At 34.5% G+C, this 19554-nt stretch overlaps 1 protein-coding gene across 1 annotated transcript in view; it reads left to right on the top strand.

The window, feature by feature from the left end:
• LOC108905582 (connective tissue growth factor) overlaps positions 1 to 19286 on the top strand; it is a 77676-nt gene extending 58390 nt beyond the window's left edge. Inside the window, exons 3-8 of the mRNA XM_018708520.2 lie at positions 7211 to 7382; positions 12207 to 12298; positions 13221 to 13350; positions 14838 to 15034; positions 17666 to 17840; positions 19054 to 19286. Of these exons, the coding sequence (XP_018564036.1) occupies positions 7211 to 7382; positions 12207 to 12298; positions 13221 to 13350; positions 14838 to 15034; positions 17666 to 17840; positions 19054 to 19286 (999 nt within the window). The remainder of the gene's footprint in view (positions 1 to 7210; positions 7383 to 12206; positions 12299 to 13220; positions 13351 to 14837; positions 15035 to 17665; positions 17841 to 19053) is intronic.
• The last annotated feature ends 268 nt before the right edge of the window (positions 19287 to 19554 follow it).

Genomic DNA, 19554 nt, shown 5'->3' with positions numbered 1-19554 from the left:
AGAAGACCCTGCCAAATAACCAATATTTAAGTTTCTTTCAATTTTTTTTATTTTTATCACTCTGTTTTAGTGTTTGGCATTGCGGTACTTCTGTACAATTAGTCAAGAGCTTCGTTAGATTGCGAATCAAAAGCCCTGTAGAAATTTTAATAAACTAGTACCTCTGGAATTTGAGTTAGAAGCTGCATTACATTTGTTTGCTACGGTCGGTTAAATTGAGACATTCGTGAAATTTCACAGTAGTTCGCCCAGATTTAGACGGCTGGATGTCGACACACTTACTAAAATACTATTGGAATATTAATTGTTGTTTTGCCAACATCAAAGAGGCACAACAAACTGAAACTACCAGAATAAACTTAAACTATAATCAAAACTGCATTACATTTAATATAAAATGGATACATCATCAGTGACTACTATTTATAATCCTCACTTGGAACTGTTAATCAATAAAACAGTTCTCTCTCTTTCACAAAACGATATAAGAAGTTTATGTTGGAAAATATGCATTATCCTGTAGCTACCTGTAATATGTCTGTTCAAAGTTGAATAATGACAGTATTTCACATTTGCGAATAACATCAGCTTAGAAAGAACATTTCCGACTTACCACCTGGGATCTAATCAACAGACTGACCACCGATAATGAATTATATACTGGAAAGGATGGAGAAAATAAGAAGAGGAAGAAATTCTAGAAACTGCTCTTCCGAAAACGTTCCAAAAAAGTTGAGTCTGAAAAATTTAGAATTATTAACCATTGAATATAATTGTCCTACTTTACTAAGCAACTCATCTTTGTTAGGCACAGATCTTTATACTCACGTTTTTCTAGAATCAGTAATTTCAAAGGATAGGAAATAAAAGAGCAGTGCTGAAATATTCCACCTCATTTCTGGTGGCAAGTAATCCTCTACTCTGCAGAAAACTACACCGAATAGCTTCTAACTCGCGAAGAGAATCCTAATTAGTGGATGCCGTCACTTTCTAATTAACCCAAGTGAGAACTCCGCAACGAAACTGTGTTACATTGAGAAAAAGCTTTCTTAAGAAATAACTAAGTTTTACCAACCCGTGTTATGTTACTAGTAAAGTGATCTTAACTTTTAGATAATTAATATAAATAGAAGAATTGTCAAGTACAGCCACTAGTATTATTTAAATTTTTAGATTATAATAGTGTCCCTAGAACAAAAAACACTTTTTTAAATGCAGTTCGACCAAAGAAACGGAAATACGACTACAGTTCCGTATTAATTACTGATTTTAATCGAAATGCACGACGCCGACTGAACAATTATGTTTGAAATCTATTTCGTTTTTAATTAAACCGTACCAGCGCCAACTCAACGACATAAAGAACAAGACTCTAGGAAGTTTAGGATGTAATTTAAACGTAAAGCTGATTGCAGGGGTTACTCTTGGCACGTCATTGAGAAGATCCCAGTCGAACGAGGCGGAATGAAGGAATTTTAAGTAATTCAAATCGCTTAAGCAGAGATATCATTTCTGCATGTGATCAGTGAATGCACTATCTACAGTATCTAAGTTGATACTTATGAACACAATCATATACTTCAGACGGAACCCCACAAGATTTCCTTTCGACGTTTTATAAAAACAGGGTAGCTTCATTTCAATTTAAGTGACGATTTTTAATACAATCGGTTTCAGAATCACTCTGTACCGCCCACAGCGAAATTAATTGCAACCGCTTTGAGCAAACTCCATAAAATTAAAAGTCTCTCTCTCAAAAACGCGATAGAATTAATGACGGCTTTCACCTTAAATCTATGTAATGTACAAAAGGCGGCTCATCTAATCCCCGTAGCTTAATTATATTTGCTTTCGCTCGAAGAGATAATCCATTTTTATATCGCTCCCCAGGTATCCTCACGGATACAATTTATCTTCTCGAAAATCCCTACGAAAACCATATATCTCTCATGAGATCTCTTGTACAGCGAGGTTTTCAATTATATTTAACGCACAACAATAAGTTAACAAGTTATGAAGGCCGTATCTCTCGCTCTCGAATCGGAAGTAGGATGGATTACTACCGGAAACAAGTCGTCTGCACATTTTTTTAATCTCTCATGGCATATAACGAATGGTCAAAAACGTATTGCTGTGTTGGACTTACTATTCATGTCATACTAAATCTCAAGCTACAAAATGTAATAATAACATAGCTTCAACAAAAAACAAACTGAAGAAAATATTGGTAGATGCATAAGTTTCTAAATTTTTGTTATTGAATTCAAAATTTGATTTTAATAAACAAACTCGATGATATATCCCCCCTCGTTGTTCCATTGGTTTGGAATTAAACAATTCATCAGTTTATGTTAAAATGACTTATTTGGAAACTATATTTGTGTTATATTTTAAATGATCAACGTCGTGATACATTCTTTTAAATTTTTTCATGTTTTGGATAAAACTTACCTTGTGTCTGTTATCCATGCTATTTGGAAATCGTGTAGTGATATTCACAATTTTTTTTTTCTATTTAACTAGAGTTAGTTTCCTACACTCTAACGACATCAGGGGTTCCGCAGGGATCGATACTCGGGCCGCTGTTCTCTATTTCATTCATAAATGATTTATTAGAAAATATTCTAGCGCATGCTCCGCTATGTGCTGATGATCTATTGGCATTGTTGGATCCATTCGAGACTTTTATAACAGCAAGCACTTATAGTGTCAAAATAACATATTGCCATTAACTGTATGGTTATAACCTTTACAAAGAATACCGTTCTAGTTCATATAATTACAGTACAAATGATACTTTATTGAACAGATGCACATAATTTAAATACCTAGGTGTGATCTTTGACACAAAATTGACTTTTGTCTATCACATTGAGATAGCAACATCTAATACCTATAGAATTTTTTTATTATGAGAAATTATAAATACTTTTTTGTTTGTCTACTCTCAGAACAAACGTACTTAAAAATTCTCTTGTTTATAAAATGTACAACTATATACACTAATTAAATGAGTTCATCATGCTTTGACATTTTTAACTTTTATGTTAATTCTACAATGCAATGATATTAAAGTGTAGATATTTATTGTTTGTTGTTTATTGACATTTTATTCTGTGTAGTTAGTTTGTAGTCGATGTTTTTATTTTAATTTACGGCCATATATTTTTTACCATATGATTTGATTTTACATTTCTGAGAACAAGAAAAAGCACGATTTTAATTAAAGGTAACATTATAAAAAATTATTTGGAACATTTTAAATGACCTTATATATGAAATCATTTATTATTTTACGGAGTCAATATTCATGAAGTGCACTTTCAGATTCGATCGACACACGCCAACAAAAATTCGCCGGTAAAAATACAACCGCGGCACAGTTTATTAACCCAAAAAGCATATTTTATGAAATCTATGCGACGTGCCTATTATAAACGACGCTAATAAATCTCCCAAATTGCTCTGTTGTATTAAAATGCGGATTTAAAATGGCGTATGGATATACTTTGCGATAAATTTCGCTATATTTATTGTTCGGTCGTTCATGCTTTTCAAATTGAATTTTATCGTAGCCGTTTAAAACTTATTGGCGCCATTTAGCAGGTCAAATGCTGTCATATCCATTTGGATTTATATCATGGAGCCCGCATAGCGGTTTACGGCGCTTTTATATCCGCAAAAATAGAAAATAATTAAAAATGAAATCAACAGCATTTTTTGTCGAGTAGATCATTTCATTGTTGAAAGTTGTAATGTCTAACTCAAAGTGTTCATTATAAAAGAATTGTTATCACAAAACAAAAAAGATATAATAAAACTTTGAATGCAATTTTGGAAGTTTTCTTTAAAAAATTCACGTTCTGAACAGAACGAAACGCAGACAAATTGTACGTAATAAGCAGATTTCTTCCTAACGTCATCTGCCTCCATACGTTCTCGTGGAAGCAGCGCCATTTCCTTATTCTCGAATCATTTATTCACCGCTTTCGAGGGAGGCCCATTGAGTAACAGGACGAAAGTTGTTTTCCTGCAACTTATGTGTAGAATGACTGAGGAGAAAGTTTCCTAAGAGGTTGATCTCGTAAAACTTACTTGACATGGCCGTCACGCCAACCCTAAAAGTTTTCTTTTCCAATACCAGAAAGACTGGGGCTTCCGTTTTTTGAATGGCGTAAATGGCGAAAGAGATACGAATCCTTAAAATAGCTGCTCGTAACGTCAATCGCCACAAATTATTGGTTTTATGTTGTTTGATATTTAAAAGTTATTTTTGTTTGTGACCAATAAAATGTGTTGTAGTTTTCAAACGAATATACCAAAAAATTAGCAAAATCTGTTCGAGTATAAGCATGTACCTAAATAACAGATTTTTAATAACAATAATTAAAACATTTTATTTGTGTGAGTTGTAGTATCATACTAGACTGATTTCATTAAAAAAGTCAAAAATTATTTTGTATTATCCCTTATATCTAAAAATATATTTGACAATATGATATTAGGGTTCTATATAAAAACCACGGATATTTTTCAAAGATACTGGAATACCTTTAAAAGTTTTAACAAGTCCCGTCGTATCTAACAAAAGAGTTTTATTAAACTGAAAATTTGATTACCCATCAATTAAAAGCAAAAATTAAAATGCTTTTCTTGTTCCGAATTCAATTAAAAATACATTGAAAGAAGACGAAAACAAATTTAAAAGATAATTGAAGTACAGGTAAGTTGCTTAGACAAAAAAGAGCTTTGAGAAAAAGGCGTTATATTGGATATAATCAACGTTAATTAATTTTGTTTTGATATAATTACATTCCTTTGATAATCCTCAAATGTTTATATAATTAGAGGTTAAATACAAATTGTGTATTTGATTTGTTGCCAAATTTACCAAGATAAATAATTGTGTAAATCATACAGCATAGCAAAACCATAGAAATTACTTTACTTTAGCAGTAATCTTTAAAAAAATACTACTTTTTTTTAGCAATTGTTGAATTTAACCGTAAAAGTTGTCAATAAACCGTTACCATGAGTTTTACTAATTATTCTAATATTTATTTACTAAGTCTTCTTTAGAGTAATTCATTTCACTATTATTACTGTCGCTTTTCTATTAAACCTTATGTGAATCGAAAATTTTCCAGATTATCCTTTGACAGGAGCCTAATGCGTTATTTTACATATAAGCTATTTGTAAACTTCGCATTTTTTCATAGAAATGAGATTTCATGAAAAACTAATGAATTTTGGTATAGGAGCAGGTATAGCAAAGTTGTAGAGAATTTAATTCTGCATCTCATGGTATGAAAATATACAGGGCGTTGCATTTAAAAAAATCGAGATTTTTCAATTTTTCAATTGGCAATTTTGACATGATATTTTGGTCACCCTGTATAACGCAGGCCAGTTTTTGGAGCATGATTCGGAAGAGTCATCCTTACTAAACATCTGATAAAAAAATGGGCTTAGTAGCTATTGGTATAACCTGTCAGTATCAAAAAATGTAAGCAGCCAATATCGACTAGAAAAACCTTTCAAGCGAGATATCTGAATCCGAAAAAAATATAAAAAATGTGTGTTTCCATTTTAAAAAACCAAAGTTGGTGTCTGGCCAGTAAAAGTGGAACACCCTGTAAAGTTGAATTTATTTTTAATTTGTACATTCCGAGAAATGTGGCAACACAGTGAAAAGAAAAATTCATATATCCCTCATTTTAACATAGATGTTGGACTTTCCCGCACTAGTGGGACACGCTGTATATGTTCATACTATCTTCGGATATGTTTAACAGCTAACGTACCTACCTCACCGTCATTGTCCGTCAAATGAAACATATATGCTGACCGTCAGCGTGCTGATCGGCAGCGTCAGTGTGAAACGGGACTAATTGTAATCAAAGCGTCTCGGCAAGAGGATCGTGGGCAGAGTGACGTATAGTGTATTAGTGTTTTGCGGGCTTTTGTTCCCCGTTTCACACCAAAGGTCCGAAAATTACCTATTTGTTCTGGTGAACACATCACATTTCATCTACTTTTTTTGTCGGCAGTTTATACAGAAAACAAACTACCTAAAGGAGAGGCAAAAACGAGGGACTGGCGGAATTCTAATGAGATACAAATGACTGAGTCAACTGAGCGTTCTCATCCATCGATCCATCAGCGTGGGTTAAATCTATATCTGACAGGCCCGATGCCAACAGTAATTTATTACCATTTTAGAAACACAAAGCCTAATAAATTCATCATTATTAGATACGCGGGAGGCGGAATCTGCGGCAAAAGTCACGAAACCGATTTAGTTAAAGAACGCCAAATATAGTCACTTAATATATCACTATAATTTCTTAGAACCCCTGTTTAACGATCCTAATCTAATCGACATAATTACTTACTTGCGAGGGCGAAAACTTTGATATTTATCTGATTACTTTGATCACTCGATATTTTTCAAAAAATTTAAAACTAAAACCAAATCTCTTTATCTGTCTGTTACTCACGATCTTGCAATGAACCTTTACTCTTTTTGACAGGTATACTGTGGCTCCGAACAGAACTTTTTTCTGTTTTTTTTTCACGTAAAAAATGTAGCCCTAGTAAAAAATTTGGAATGTTTGACAATATTAATCATACGATAGGGCTTTTACAGGTCAAGCTATCCCTTGGGCTTTTCATCCCCATTGACAAAGGGTGAAATTGGCGATGCGAAACGAATTGGAAAACCTCGGTCAACCAACCACGATAAACTGACCGAAGGAGGGAAACTAGAAATATTGCCTATAAATATCAACTTAAAAAATGTGTTACGCCGCGTAAACATCGGTGAATTTAGGTTAAGTTTACAGAACAAAAAGGAATATAGCGCAATAAATTTGAATTTGAATTTATATATACTCTGGTAATATGTTGCGAAGTTGACAGTACCAACAAAGGACAATAATAGTGACTATAACTTAATTATAATTGAACTGCCTGATATAATGACGTATTTTCTATTTTTATTTGTCTGTTGCTTTTAATTCGACATTTTTAGTCAGGAAAAATACAATGTCGCAAGTGTTTACTGACATTTTTTTTTAAATAATAAATAAAAATTAAAATACCTAATAAACAGTGAAAACTAGTTAATGCCAATGTGTGACATATCCTTATTTTGCTACTATACAACAGTTGTAGATATCATCATAATTAAGTGTAAACATTGTTTCAGGATGACAAATGCCCATACCCCTGTCAGTGTCCCGCGATGGGTGAAGAATGCGGCGAATGCGAAGAATGCCCCCGCCAAATGGGTGAACCATGTAGCGAAGATAAACCATGCGACATGCAGAGAGGACTAATTTGTAGATACAAACATGGAGATTCCGAAGGAGTTTGCAGAGGTAAGAATAATAATTATATGTAAACAGAGAAATGAGAACGAAAAAATTGCATGGACATATCGTGAAGTATCTACGTTGTTCATAGAATCTTTTTTTATATTCCTCCTCAACTTGATACGGTATTATTCAGTTTCAAGTGACAAATGGTTCAAAATATTTTCATTTACTAAAATTAATAGTAACAATTTTTGGCATAATATTAAAGCAAGGGTTATTAAATATGATTCGTACAAAAACATGCTACATAGAATATAATAAAAGACATTTTCTGCTCTTTGTATACTTTGTACACTTCTAACTTCTATGATATTCGATAGTTAACGTGAAATATTAAGTTTAACCTTAGTTTCTCGGTATCGTAACTTCAACCGACGGTTTTCCAAACACTGTGGAAGACAATATTGTTTCTTTAATTTTTATCTTGATCTCAAGGCGTAATTCAGTTACAAAGGGTCGTTTAATGAAAGGCAACTTCCGTTCCGTTAAGTTAAAACGACAAAACTTTTATTTTATTTTCACATAAAAGTTTTCTTGGTATAACTCCACATGAACTGATGAAAAAGATATTATGAATTATGTACACTATTATACAGAATTTCACCTACCTTTTGAATCAAATTCAAGTACAAGCAACTAGAACGTGTTCTCCATATCTATTACGGGTCATAAATGTAGACATTAGGTAAGGCAGGATATTGGAGATCTGTGCAAACTGAGCTAGTGACAACGTAAAGTAGCTTACAGACGTTCAGTCACGCTTCCCTGATATGAATGTGACACAAAAGTAATTTCATGTAGCAAAAGTGTCTCGTACCTCTGAACATATATGTTGAGCATGAAGATATATCTAGAAGTATGATAAAATAGTTTCCCTTAAGACATTTTCAAATTACTACTATATTATTACATTGTGTGCCAGTAACTTAACTGTAATAATGTTCGTGTTAAAACTCCCTGAAATTATCGAGAGAACTGGAAAAAAATGCATAACCAACAGTTTCTGTTTAATATTCTCCATTTTAATGCGAATCCCTCCAGCTCCGAATCACCATGCAATATTTATGACTGGCTTTTCCCACCGAAATTTAAATAATACATTGTCGAGAACTGCATTACTATTGTGTTACTGTTGCATGCATCTTTGAATAACAAATGGGACGTCGCCATGGCAACTGCAGTGCTTTTTCTCGGATCGCCCGCATTCCAAATCTAAATAGCGGTAAATTTATACTCCGCTTCACTTTAGGGAACAAATTAATGCGCGCCTTAATTCCCCAGCTATGAATCTTCCGAGGATTTCGCTAAAAATTCTATCCTGTGCTTATATTGCAGCTGAAATGTAAATATGTCAGAGCGCAAGGACGCCATTCGAGGAATTTAAAGGAGGAGTAGGTAAGAATACCCTTTCTATGATTCCTAATAAGATTGTACAGTTTTTTAAATTAGGACATCCTGAAACATATACAAGCCATTCATTCCGAAGAACATCGGCAACGTTACTGGTTAATACAGGAGTTGAGTATTAGCAATCAAGAGACATGGTGGATGGATATCAGCCACAACTGCAGAAAGTTATGTTGCTGACAGTTTAGTTTAGAAATTTTTGGAATTACTTTGAAATACCTCAACGCCTTCGAAGCGAAGCACCAAACCCTTTAACGCTGATTCTCCGCTTTCTGAAAAACGTCCATTGTGCGGGTAAAATCCGAAATGTTCCTCGGCTTCCTCTCTCACGGTTAACTTCCGATTGAACCCGACTTAGCAGATAAATCGCCAAGTTTATCTCGAGACTTCTGAAAATTCGGAAAGCCAAGCGTCACATCCGCCAGTCGGTTAGGTCGGCCGGCGCCCGCGAATGTCATAAACCGCAAATGTATCCCCGCGCGAAGGCGACGAGCGGCATCTTGATCGCATCTAATAGGGGTGAACGACTAGCAGGCGGCATTCAGACTTGAGATCGGCAAAGCCAAAAAGAAAATCTAACAAACGTCTGTAAATATTGATGGTATGATTTGGACTCATTTTCGGTCTACAAATCTTTCCCAGTCTACAGCGTGCTTTGGAGAGACAAAAGAATAAATTGTAGGCAAGTACGCAGCGGTTAACGATGTTATCTTTACATTCAATACAACGAAAAACGTGCTGTTGAAAATTAAAAATTCAGATAAATATTTTAAATCCCGGAATTCCGAATTCTTTCGGATAGAACTGATTGACGTGAAACTTGAACTGAGAAACAAGAGATATATAGTGCCGACGAGCGCTTTTGCCCAGGGGGTGGAAGCCTCCTTCTAGGGGTGAAAAATAAAATATTGAAAATAACCCCGGAATCGATAAACCAATCAATTTTAAGCAAAAAGTATCTTATGAACATTTTTCATTAAATCAATATTTTCTGAGTTATTGGTGATTGAAAATGGACATTTCTTATTTAAAAAAAGACGTTTTTCAGTAGATTTCCTCGAATAACTCGAAAAATAGACATTCTGTGAAAAATAAACACCTCGAAGAAAATGAAGCTTATAGAAAAAGAAAAAGAATGAGTTATTTTTCATTTATTTAGGTGCAATAGGTGCTGAGATACGGCTGGTTGAAGATAATTTCATGTCCGCCAGAAACTAAATTGGAAGCATTTAACGTAAAATAACTAAAAAAATTCTATTATTCAAGAAAAATGCACTGAACATTTTTTAAAGTACTTTAAAAAATGTTTAAAATGAATTTGACTTTATGTCATTAGCATAAAAATTAACAGAGCCATGATCAAAATAAAACTGTTTATTCGCTACAGGCAGATTTCGATCGTCATCTATGCAAAAATTGAAAATGAAGTTTCACTCGCAACATCAAAAACAAGCTGTACGCATGTGTTATCGATCACCAAATTTGCATCATGCTGAAGTTAACAGTTTAGAGACTATAAATAAAAATAACTTTAATTTTCACCTCCTTTCAGGCACCCGTAACTTGTTAACGAAGGTATGAAAAACGTATGAAAATAATTTATATGAAGAACTGATATTATTTTGGCCTCATCTATTTGTACTCGACTTTTTTGTATCAAGTACCGGGACACCCTGTATAGTTATAGCTCGGAGCCTTTATAATCAAACATACTATATACACTTATTTTACACTAAAGATACGGTGTATATTAACATAAATCCGTATGTAAAAATAGAATCAAAATTGAACTACACTTTTTACGCCCTATAAATTGTAAAATTTTGTTGGTAATCCCCCTGAAGTGAAACGTTTTGCAAAGCATGAAATGAATAAGTATTAAACTTGAAAATGATAGTCATTTACTGAGATCCGAATACCATCACGAAACTCGGGATATGCAGGGTATTACAAATCCTTAGTGGAGTGAGAAAGGGGAATTATTTCCAAGGAAAGATTTGTAGAAAGCAGTTTGCTGAGGTACATTTAATAAATTTCGTCTTAGGGTGCGTTCACACGACGCGAAGTTCGGCGAGTATACTCGCTCACAAATCAAGCTGTCTGTCGTTGTTCTATTGTGACCCCGCCAGTACAAAATTCTAGCTATGACAGCTTACACATTGACGACTGAGTATGCTCGTCGAACCCGACGACGTGAGAAAGCGTCTTTATTCTGGTTTCATGAAAACAGCTTAAAAGTTTTTTGATAAACATTTATGTTATACAGGGCTGTTAAATATATTTTATCCGTATTTTAAATATTTAAATCTAGACAATTAATTATTATATATTTTGGAAAAGGTCTATATAAAAGAACATCCTTGTTTTTTAATGTACAATACTTTAGTATTAATTACCCTTTTGTTAATAACTTTCCCTAAATATTTCCATTTACTAATTCTATGGCTTTTCTTATTCTCTCATTTGACACCTATTCACGAAAACCGAGCCCACAAAAAGCGGTTTTACATTCAGTACCGTTTTTATATTATCACTTAATACCAGCGAGAAGGGGCATCAATTTAGGCCGTGTAAATTAATTGATAAATTCGTCCAATTCTAAACAAATGCAAATCAATTAGGGCGAGGGTTTAACGTGTATCCGTTTGAGTTTAATTAGCACTTGTTTTGGTTTTTGTAATTAACTAAATGCGTTCTTGGAAATGGATCTTCGTTATTTGAAATGAACTCTTACAGGACACAAACAACGCATTATGTGTGGTAGGTGTAACTTAATTTGCCAGGGGAACAACCGGTGGAAGAGGCGGGAAGCAAATAAATAAAATTTATTAAATTTTACAGACGGAAAACGATTACACCAATACATTTTTTATTTTGAGGATTTTTATTACTTTTTTTTAATGTCTTATTTGGTGCTTGTAAATATTGGACAAAAAATCGCTATAAACAGATGTAAAAAAAGATATATAAGTTCTGTAAAAAATTGTCCTGTGTAGGACAGAATGAAATTCCGAATAACTTTTCTAATACAATTTAATTAAATTCAAAAGTTGCACAGAAACTTTAACCTGAAATTCATTTTAAAAAATATATAGTTTTTATAACTTTTTCAAAGATAATGTTAAGTCAAAACATTCCAAAATTGTACCATACCAAATTTAACCATAATACATATTTGATTTTTCCTGAAAAATGGTTTAACTATTCATTCATTCTGACCTGAAATCCCGGAAACCAAAGATTTTTCGAGCATTTGCTTCTATACAAAACAATTTCATTATTTTCCACATGAGATATTTTCCAAAGTTCCGTGTATATTGTTACGAAAAGTAAGATTATTTATATGAGTATAGCACCCCTGTACTCTAATTATAAAAATATGTTTAATTGTTAAAATATTAATAAATTATTTTGTTTTAGAATCATCAGGAGTGCCGTGCGTTGTATATAACAAGACTTATGAGCATGGTGAGACCTTCACTTTAGACTGTAGGACTCAGTGTGCTTGTCAAGTAAGTAATTAAAGAAATAAATTAAATAAATAATGCTTTCTATGATTAAAAACACATCAGTGCAAAATCCTTTCATATTGATAGTTGATATATAATGCTCCTTAGTTGAATGATAAACTAGTCTGGTTAGAACTTTTAACAGTTCCCGTATAGGATCTATTTAAAAGTATTGAAACCGACCGAGGAGAAAGTTACCTACTTTCTAGTTATTTGTACGCCAAAATTTTCATTCATTCATTCAAATTCCTAAAACAAACTTAGCAACTCGCAACAAGTTTTTGTGAAATTTGATAAATTCGTAAAGTAGTCCCTTAGGTTTGCCACACACGCAGTGGATCGTCTAGTTCTATATAGAGACCAGGTGTAATTGGCAGCAATGGTGATTTCTTAAGTTGTATTCGTAGAGTTGATTAAATAACATTTTCCTAGCAAAAAATAATCTAACAAGTTTATAACTGAAATATTCATTCATTCAATTTTTAAGAGCTATATCACTAATTAATTGAAAATTTTCGTCATAGAATAAAGTATGTAAAGCAAAAAAGAATTAGGTGTCCATTTCTTCTACAGAAAGTAATTGTTGCTTGCAGTTTTCAAACAATTAATTATTTTCACTGACAGACAGATTGGGTGGATATTCGCTTACAGAATGAAACATTTCTACAAAGTATTCATTTTGCATCACATAAAATGCTTAGACAGAGCTACTATTTTTGGTCCAAAATTTCTTTATTCGTCGTCTAGGAAGCTATAAAAATTAATTGCCCTTTGAAACTACTTGGCGAATAGTAACAGTAAACAGACATGAAGTAATGATTCAACAGCAGTGTTTTAAAATTTGAAATACGCGTTGGTTTCGTTGGCAGAAAGCGTGGTGTCTGCAGCACGATATCGATTTAACATGTATCATTTTTGTTTTCAGAACGGAACTTACGGGTGTTCATCTTTATGTCCGCAAGAGCACATATCACCGAGAGGTTCGTGTCAGCACCCGCGCTTAGTTGAAATTCCAGGACAGTGCTGCAGGGAGTGGATGTGCGACAGTCAAACTGGTATGGAAAACACATTTCTCCTTTTATTCCAGTTAGATGAATGACTAAATAAAATATAAAGTCTGATTTATAGAGTCCGGAATCATCGAATAATAATAAATTAACGTAGACATAGTGGAAACCAAATCTCGCTTGCGATAATGCAAAAACGCAGCTCATTAAAGTTGCGTTTTTGAGTAGCGCGGGAAATTTCTCATTTCTGGCAACACAACAAATATTTCAACCGCATCAGGAACATGTTTTTTACAATACCATTACAAACTGCCTGGTAGCGGGATTATCGGCGCTTCCTCCTGCTGGAAAAAAGCGTGATTAATGTTCGTTTTACAAACTGTCTTCTCCCTTTTTATACACATGGGATTTTAAGCTTTAACCCTTTGCGATACATTGGCGTGGGAAGTGGAAGTGATAAATTTGACACAGTCCAAGGAAACTCCCTTATTTGATTGTTCTTTCTTTTTTCATTTAAGTAATCACTCCAGTGTCTACTTCACTTTACGCCCGGCTGTGACTGGATGAAATATTATATTTTTCTATAAGATTTTACCCTGGCAGCGTAGAAATTTTAACTAGTTTTGTACTTACCGTCCTCGGTCGCAGTGAAGGAAACTCAAATATTTATTTTGTTTTTGTATAGTTCCTGAAAATGAAATTGAAGCCTACTTAATTGAAAACGTGACATAGTCCATTTAAGTTTGCAATGACGTCACAGTGCGAAATGGCACAGTGTTGCCAAGTTGGATTTTTTTTCAGGAAACAAATTTTTTGATAGCGAATCAAGTTTATTAGAATTGTAAGCTAAAACCACAGATTATGTAGTCCATTTAAATATGTAAACTATCAATATATTAATTTTCATTTGGAATTGTGTAATATAAATGACTTATATGACGTAACACACGAGTGCCATACAAAATTTTATCCAACACTTTTATAGAATTTCGTTTAATAAAAGTAACTTAAAATTTCAAGTCGTCAATATCAGAAAAAGTAATTTAACGAAATGAATGTATTTTTAAATATTACAAAGGATACGAGTATCAACCTAAATTGTGTCTGTAACCAAAGTTTCAGTAAACAAACAATATTTTTTGAGTTGAAATCACGTTGAAATCCTAAAACCAAGACTGAAAAAATGGAAAATGTGGAAATTCCATCTGAAATTTTAGAAAAAGCTAATGCGGTTGCTGCGGGCATCATTCCAGAGAGATCAAAATCTATATACAACAAAAAACTGAAGGAATTTCAAAATAAAGATGTCTTGCTGGCTTATTTTTTCAGTTTAAGTGAGAAATTAGCTGCATCCACATTGTGGACTAAATATTCCATGTTGAAGTCAACTTTGAGTCATAGGCCACATTATTGCTTTTAAACCAAAGAAATTATAGTTAGTATCATTATCTACAAGTGTTGGATAAATATTGTTTCTATAAATAAATAAAAAACGTTATTTATCACTGTACTAACATATGTGTCCATCATTTTAGCAGAGCAGCCACCATCTTGCCAACCAGCGTTTTCCAGATGGTCCAGCTGTACCAGCGATTGCGGCTCGGGATTGTCCACCCGTCGATCCAACCTAAATGCCCGTTGTCAACCTGATACCGAGACTCGTATATGTCAGACAAGGAGGTGTTTGGACTCGACTCAACTTAACAGCCACCAGAAACATCATCACTTAAGGGTAACTGACAACTGCATGCCCTAGCATATGTTTTCGAAATGCGCTTCGTTCTATTGAAGGAGAAATGAAAATAGTTATGTACGAGAGGCACAAGAAAAAATGACATGTCTGGGGGTTTAGACATACGCTTTGCTTGAGGTTACCAAAAACACAAAACTTTTTTAAAGAACGTCCCCGTCTTTCTTAACGATGCAGGTATTAGTCGTAATTTCAGAGATAGGACAAATTCCTTCTTATACCGCAGGCTGAGCAATTCATTTGTAAGATTAACCGCGCTTGTTAGACACCCGGAAGGATGTCATCTCCGAAAGTTATCGCTCACGGCTTCCCGTGCGCTCACACTATGCACAGGAGGAATACTAAAGATCCAAATCTGCACGCCGCATGTTACACTTGATACTCGTTTTTGGCTATGAAGTGATTACATGAAGCGAATACAATTTCTTCAAATGTATTGAATTCTCTGACCAAGAACTATAAGTATTCAAAAATTGGTAAAGATATAGTGATACTAGTGTTATTTTTAACTTCCCGATCAACAATTCTTTAGGAAAGTAAAAAATGGGTAAGCCTAAATATAGGCAAGAAGCAATAAAACGACTTACCAAGTTAGGTTGGGTCAATGTGTTTTATAATGACAAATTACATAGAACTTCTGAAGAATACAGTGTCTGAATAAAAACTATTTCTTTGCTTATTTCTTTGCGAGATCTTCCTTGAGAATTTGATCTAACCAAGGATTCAGACTACACAACTACATTTTAGCAGGAGAAAAACATAATATATTTTTAACGGGGCATTTTACCGTACAAACCAAGACAACCAGTGGTTATTTTGCCATTATAGGTCATTTGTTTAATCCATAAGAAATACTCACTGACTATTTTTGTCCATGAAAACTTCTCGAACTTTATTTTCTCTAATTTAATGGACTTTAGAACTTTACACGGTCGATAGCCGCACAGTTTAAGGTGTCAGTACTTAAATCGATGTGTCGATCTGCCCAAATTTCGAATCCCGCGGCCGGTAGACCGTAGATTAGCTATGCTTGTACGGAGGATTGGCACCCTCAAGAATGTTGGTTTGGGTCAATGTGAGAGATTGACACCGGTTGGCATTTTGACCGCCCCCCTAATTAATGAGGTTTTCCAGGTTTTCCTCATTCCTGCACTGAATGGTGGTTAGGGCCTACCAACATAAGTCGTTCCTGGGCGGAAATGCGGCCTGCGTAATAATAATATGCCGCCTCCTCTCCCGCACAAGTCTCCGACTTCTGGGCTAAATATCGTAGTTAGAATAAGGAGTAGAGATGTTATTATTATTAGAAAAAAAGAGGCATACAAAAGCATATATCATTTCAGCAATGGTAAACTATACAAAATACAATTCTATACTTTTTTACAGCCGAAGGATGTTTCAAATTTACTATGGTTATGATACATTTTTTTACAAGTGTCCTGTTATTTTATTTTATTTTAAATTATTTAATACACTGTTTAACATGTACTATCCAATTGTAGAACAGGGATTTTACAAACATTAATAAAATAAGTACATTAATTACAAACAAAATTAAAAGGAACAAAAAATTACAGACCATCATAAAAAAAGAAGGAAATAAATAAAATCTATACACTAAATAATACACATAATTGAAGATTAAAATTACATATTTGAAACTACCAGACATTAAAAATAAAGTATTTTTAAGTCATTAAGGCTGCAGATAAAAATATAAATATCTACAGAATTTGAGAAACTCCTGATATAGTAAAATTGAGTGAGTGTTATTGTGAAAGTCGTTAGTTCATTTATTCCACAGTACATAGAAAGAAAATGCAAACAAATCCACGACATTTGCACACAGTAAATACTGTGAATCAGTTGTTCGATGCTCCAACAGCAGTATCACATGTCAATTTTATTATGTTACCCGAAAGACCCATCAAAATCAATACAAATACTGTACAGGATGTCCGGAAGCGAGTGAGTAGTTTCCTTGAGTGAAAAAAACAGATTTAGATGAAACTAAGTCTTTGTAGAAGATGATGTTATAACAAAAAGGCTATTTTCTGAATTCTTTGTGGGTCTCTGGAAGATAGAAGCGTTGGCCACTGGATCTCAGTTAATTTTTTTTTACCGTAAATAAAATAGCGTTTTATAAAACACCTGAGTTTTCTCCAAATCTCTACGAACAAGAAAGAAACAAGATTCCACATGTATTAGCTACAAAAACAATCCTTCATGAAAAAAAAACTAACAAAGCTACTTTTTTAAGGTCTGTAATTTAAAAAAAAAGCAGTATTGGACAAAGGTAACATATACTCGGTTTATTTTCATAGAAGTTGCTCTTAAGGTTTGGTACATTCATTTTTAGACAATACCTATGTAAATAATAAAAATTTAATTTTTCGTCTAACTCATGTAATGACTACACGTGCGTAATTTTAATCAGCAAAGTACGTCTAATTAGCTATAGCGCCTTAATTAGCCCTTCAGGACAAAGTAACAGGCCCAAACACGGTGGGGTGTTGGGGGGTGCGCGCAAGCACCTAACAACCCTAACCGAGGACGAAATTAACACCACTTCCTTCCCATTGCCGCTCATTGTGTACGAATGTATTGTTCCAGAGGGGGCACGAATGTAAGGCGACACACCGCCTCAGCACCGCCGTGTTCCTGCGTTTTGGTCCCTGCAGGAGCAGGAAGCGCTTCCGGCCCAAGTACTGCGGCGTCTGCCCGGTGCCGGGCGTCTCCTGCCAACCAACTTTGAGCACCACGGTGAAGGTCGAGTTTCTCTGTGAAGGTAAATAAACAATATTTCCTTAAAGTGTTGTAAATAATCACCATTTGGAAAGTTGCAATATAAAAAAATTATAGTTTGAATCTACTCAGATAGCTAACCCTCTTAATAATCTCTTAGAACAAAGGTGGAAGCGGTCGACGCTTATGTTTCCCGTTGGGACAGCTCTCTAACTGAACTTATGACAATGAGTGATTCCTTGTGTATGTGCATCTCTGATGATTAGTGTTCTGATTGGCTATGACTATAGAAATGCACAGACAAAACTGGCTTGTTCCATCGATTCAATAGTACACTGTTAGAAAGCTTTGTTCCTGAACATTGTAGGGTTTTGTGGTTCATCGAAAATTCCTTTTCAGTGTACCACAGGTTGAAGAGGTTGAAGGAGATTTTTCGCAGCTCGATCAATACTTTTTGGGGGGTGCTAAATGATCTAAGGACGAAATCAATTCTTTTTGGTCAAACTTATTTCTGTAGTGGTCTCTGTCTCGACAGTCTCGTACACATAAGTAGCAAGGAACCTTCGTATTTCCTTGTATTTGTCCCAGAATTGATTCGAATAGGCTATTGGAATTGACGCTTATATATTGCGATTGTAAAGCAAAACATCTCCCGGGTTCATTGATTAAGTTTTTACGCATCCAAAATCTACTCGTTTGAAGGCTGTGTCCAAGAAGAAACCTACTGAATGCAACAGCCTTCTTTTTAGTTTTTTGAGGTTATAGACATAATTTTTGGCAATTTGAAACAAACTTAAAGCTCCTCCTGTGGTAGATTCAGTTTCTGGGGTCCAAATACAAAGGTGACATGATTTTTATGCCTGAAGAGGATCACTTTTTTGTGCCTATATTATTTTCAGAATGAATCTTTCCACATTCCTAATAGATCTATCTCTTCATCTCCACAGTAAATCGCAAGGGTTTCTCCAAATCTAAGTTACCCCAAAGATAAGCTTGGTATAACTGCAAATATCGACCATACTATTTCCTCCAAACCTAAAGTATGTTTTTAAGAATAGTGCGGTTATGTCATAATATAAAACCGTAAAATATTCTTAAAATCAAAGCTTATTTGAGTGGACCAACACCAAAACAAGGTCGTACAACCACTTGTGGCGAACCGTTTGAAAAATAATTTTCCGCTTCCTTGAGCATGAAACATATTGAATCATAATTTCTCGTTTTGGTTACAAGTGACAAAAAATATATTTTTCCAGGGTCAGAATCAACGGAGAACGCATCAGAGTTGCTACCGGAGTACCTCGAACCGGGCGCCGATCTCTGGGCGGACGACCTCACCGAGGAGCCCGACGTCTCCACCGAGTCCAAGCTGATGACTGTCTTAGTGCAGTGGGTGTTGAAGTGCAGGTGTGCCGCCGACCCCTCGGCACCCACCTCGAGTACCGGTGAGGTGGTTCTGCATCGCGTACATCGGACTGCAGCTCCTTAAAGTGTTACTCCAACTTAGACACGACGGTAGCGTATCATATCACCAGAAAAGTTAGGTAGAAGGCGTGGAGTGGGTCCAGATGGGCTAGCGAGCCCGATTGTTATAATTAGGCCTTCGAGCGCTTGTGTTTCTTATCTGTGCCTTTCGAACGGTTCAGATTTGCGACTGGTTTTGTGAAGTCACCACTTTTCTTTTCAAAAACTGTCATGAAATGTTGGCATATTTGTTTCTTAAGAGTCAAAAAGATTTTTTTGAAGAAAACAGATTT

This window comes from Anoplophora glabripennis, unplaced genomic scaffold (genome assembly GCF_000390285.2).
Source record: "Anoplophora glabripennis isolate ALB-LARVAE unplaced genomic scaffold, Agla_2.0 scaffold53, whole genome shotgun sequence".
Taxonomy (NCBI): domain Eukaryota; kingdom Metazoa; phylum Arthropoda; class Insecta; order Coleoptera; family Cerambycidae; genus Anoplophora; species Anoplophora glabripennis.
This window is presented reverse-complemented; position numbering and strand designations above follow the sequence as displayed.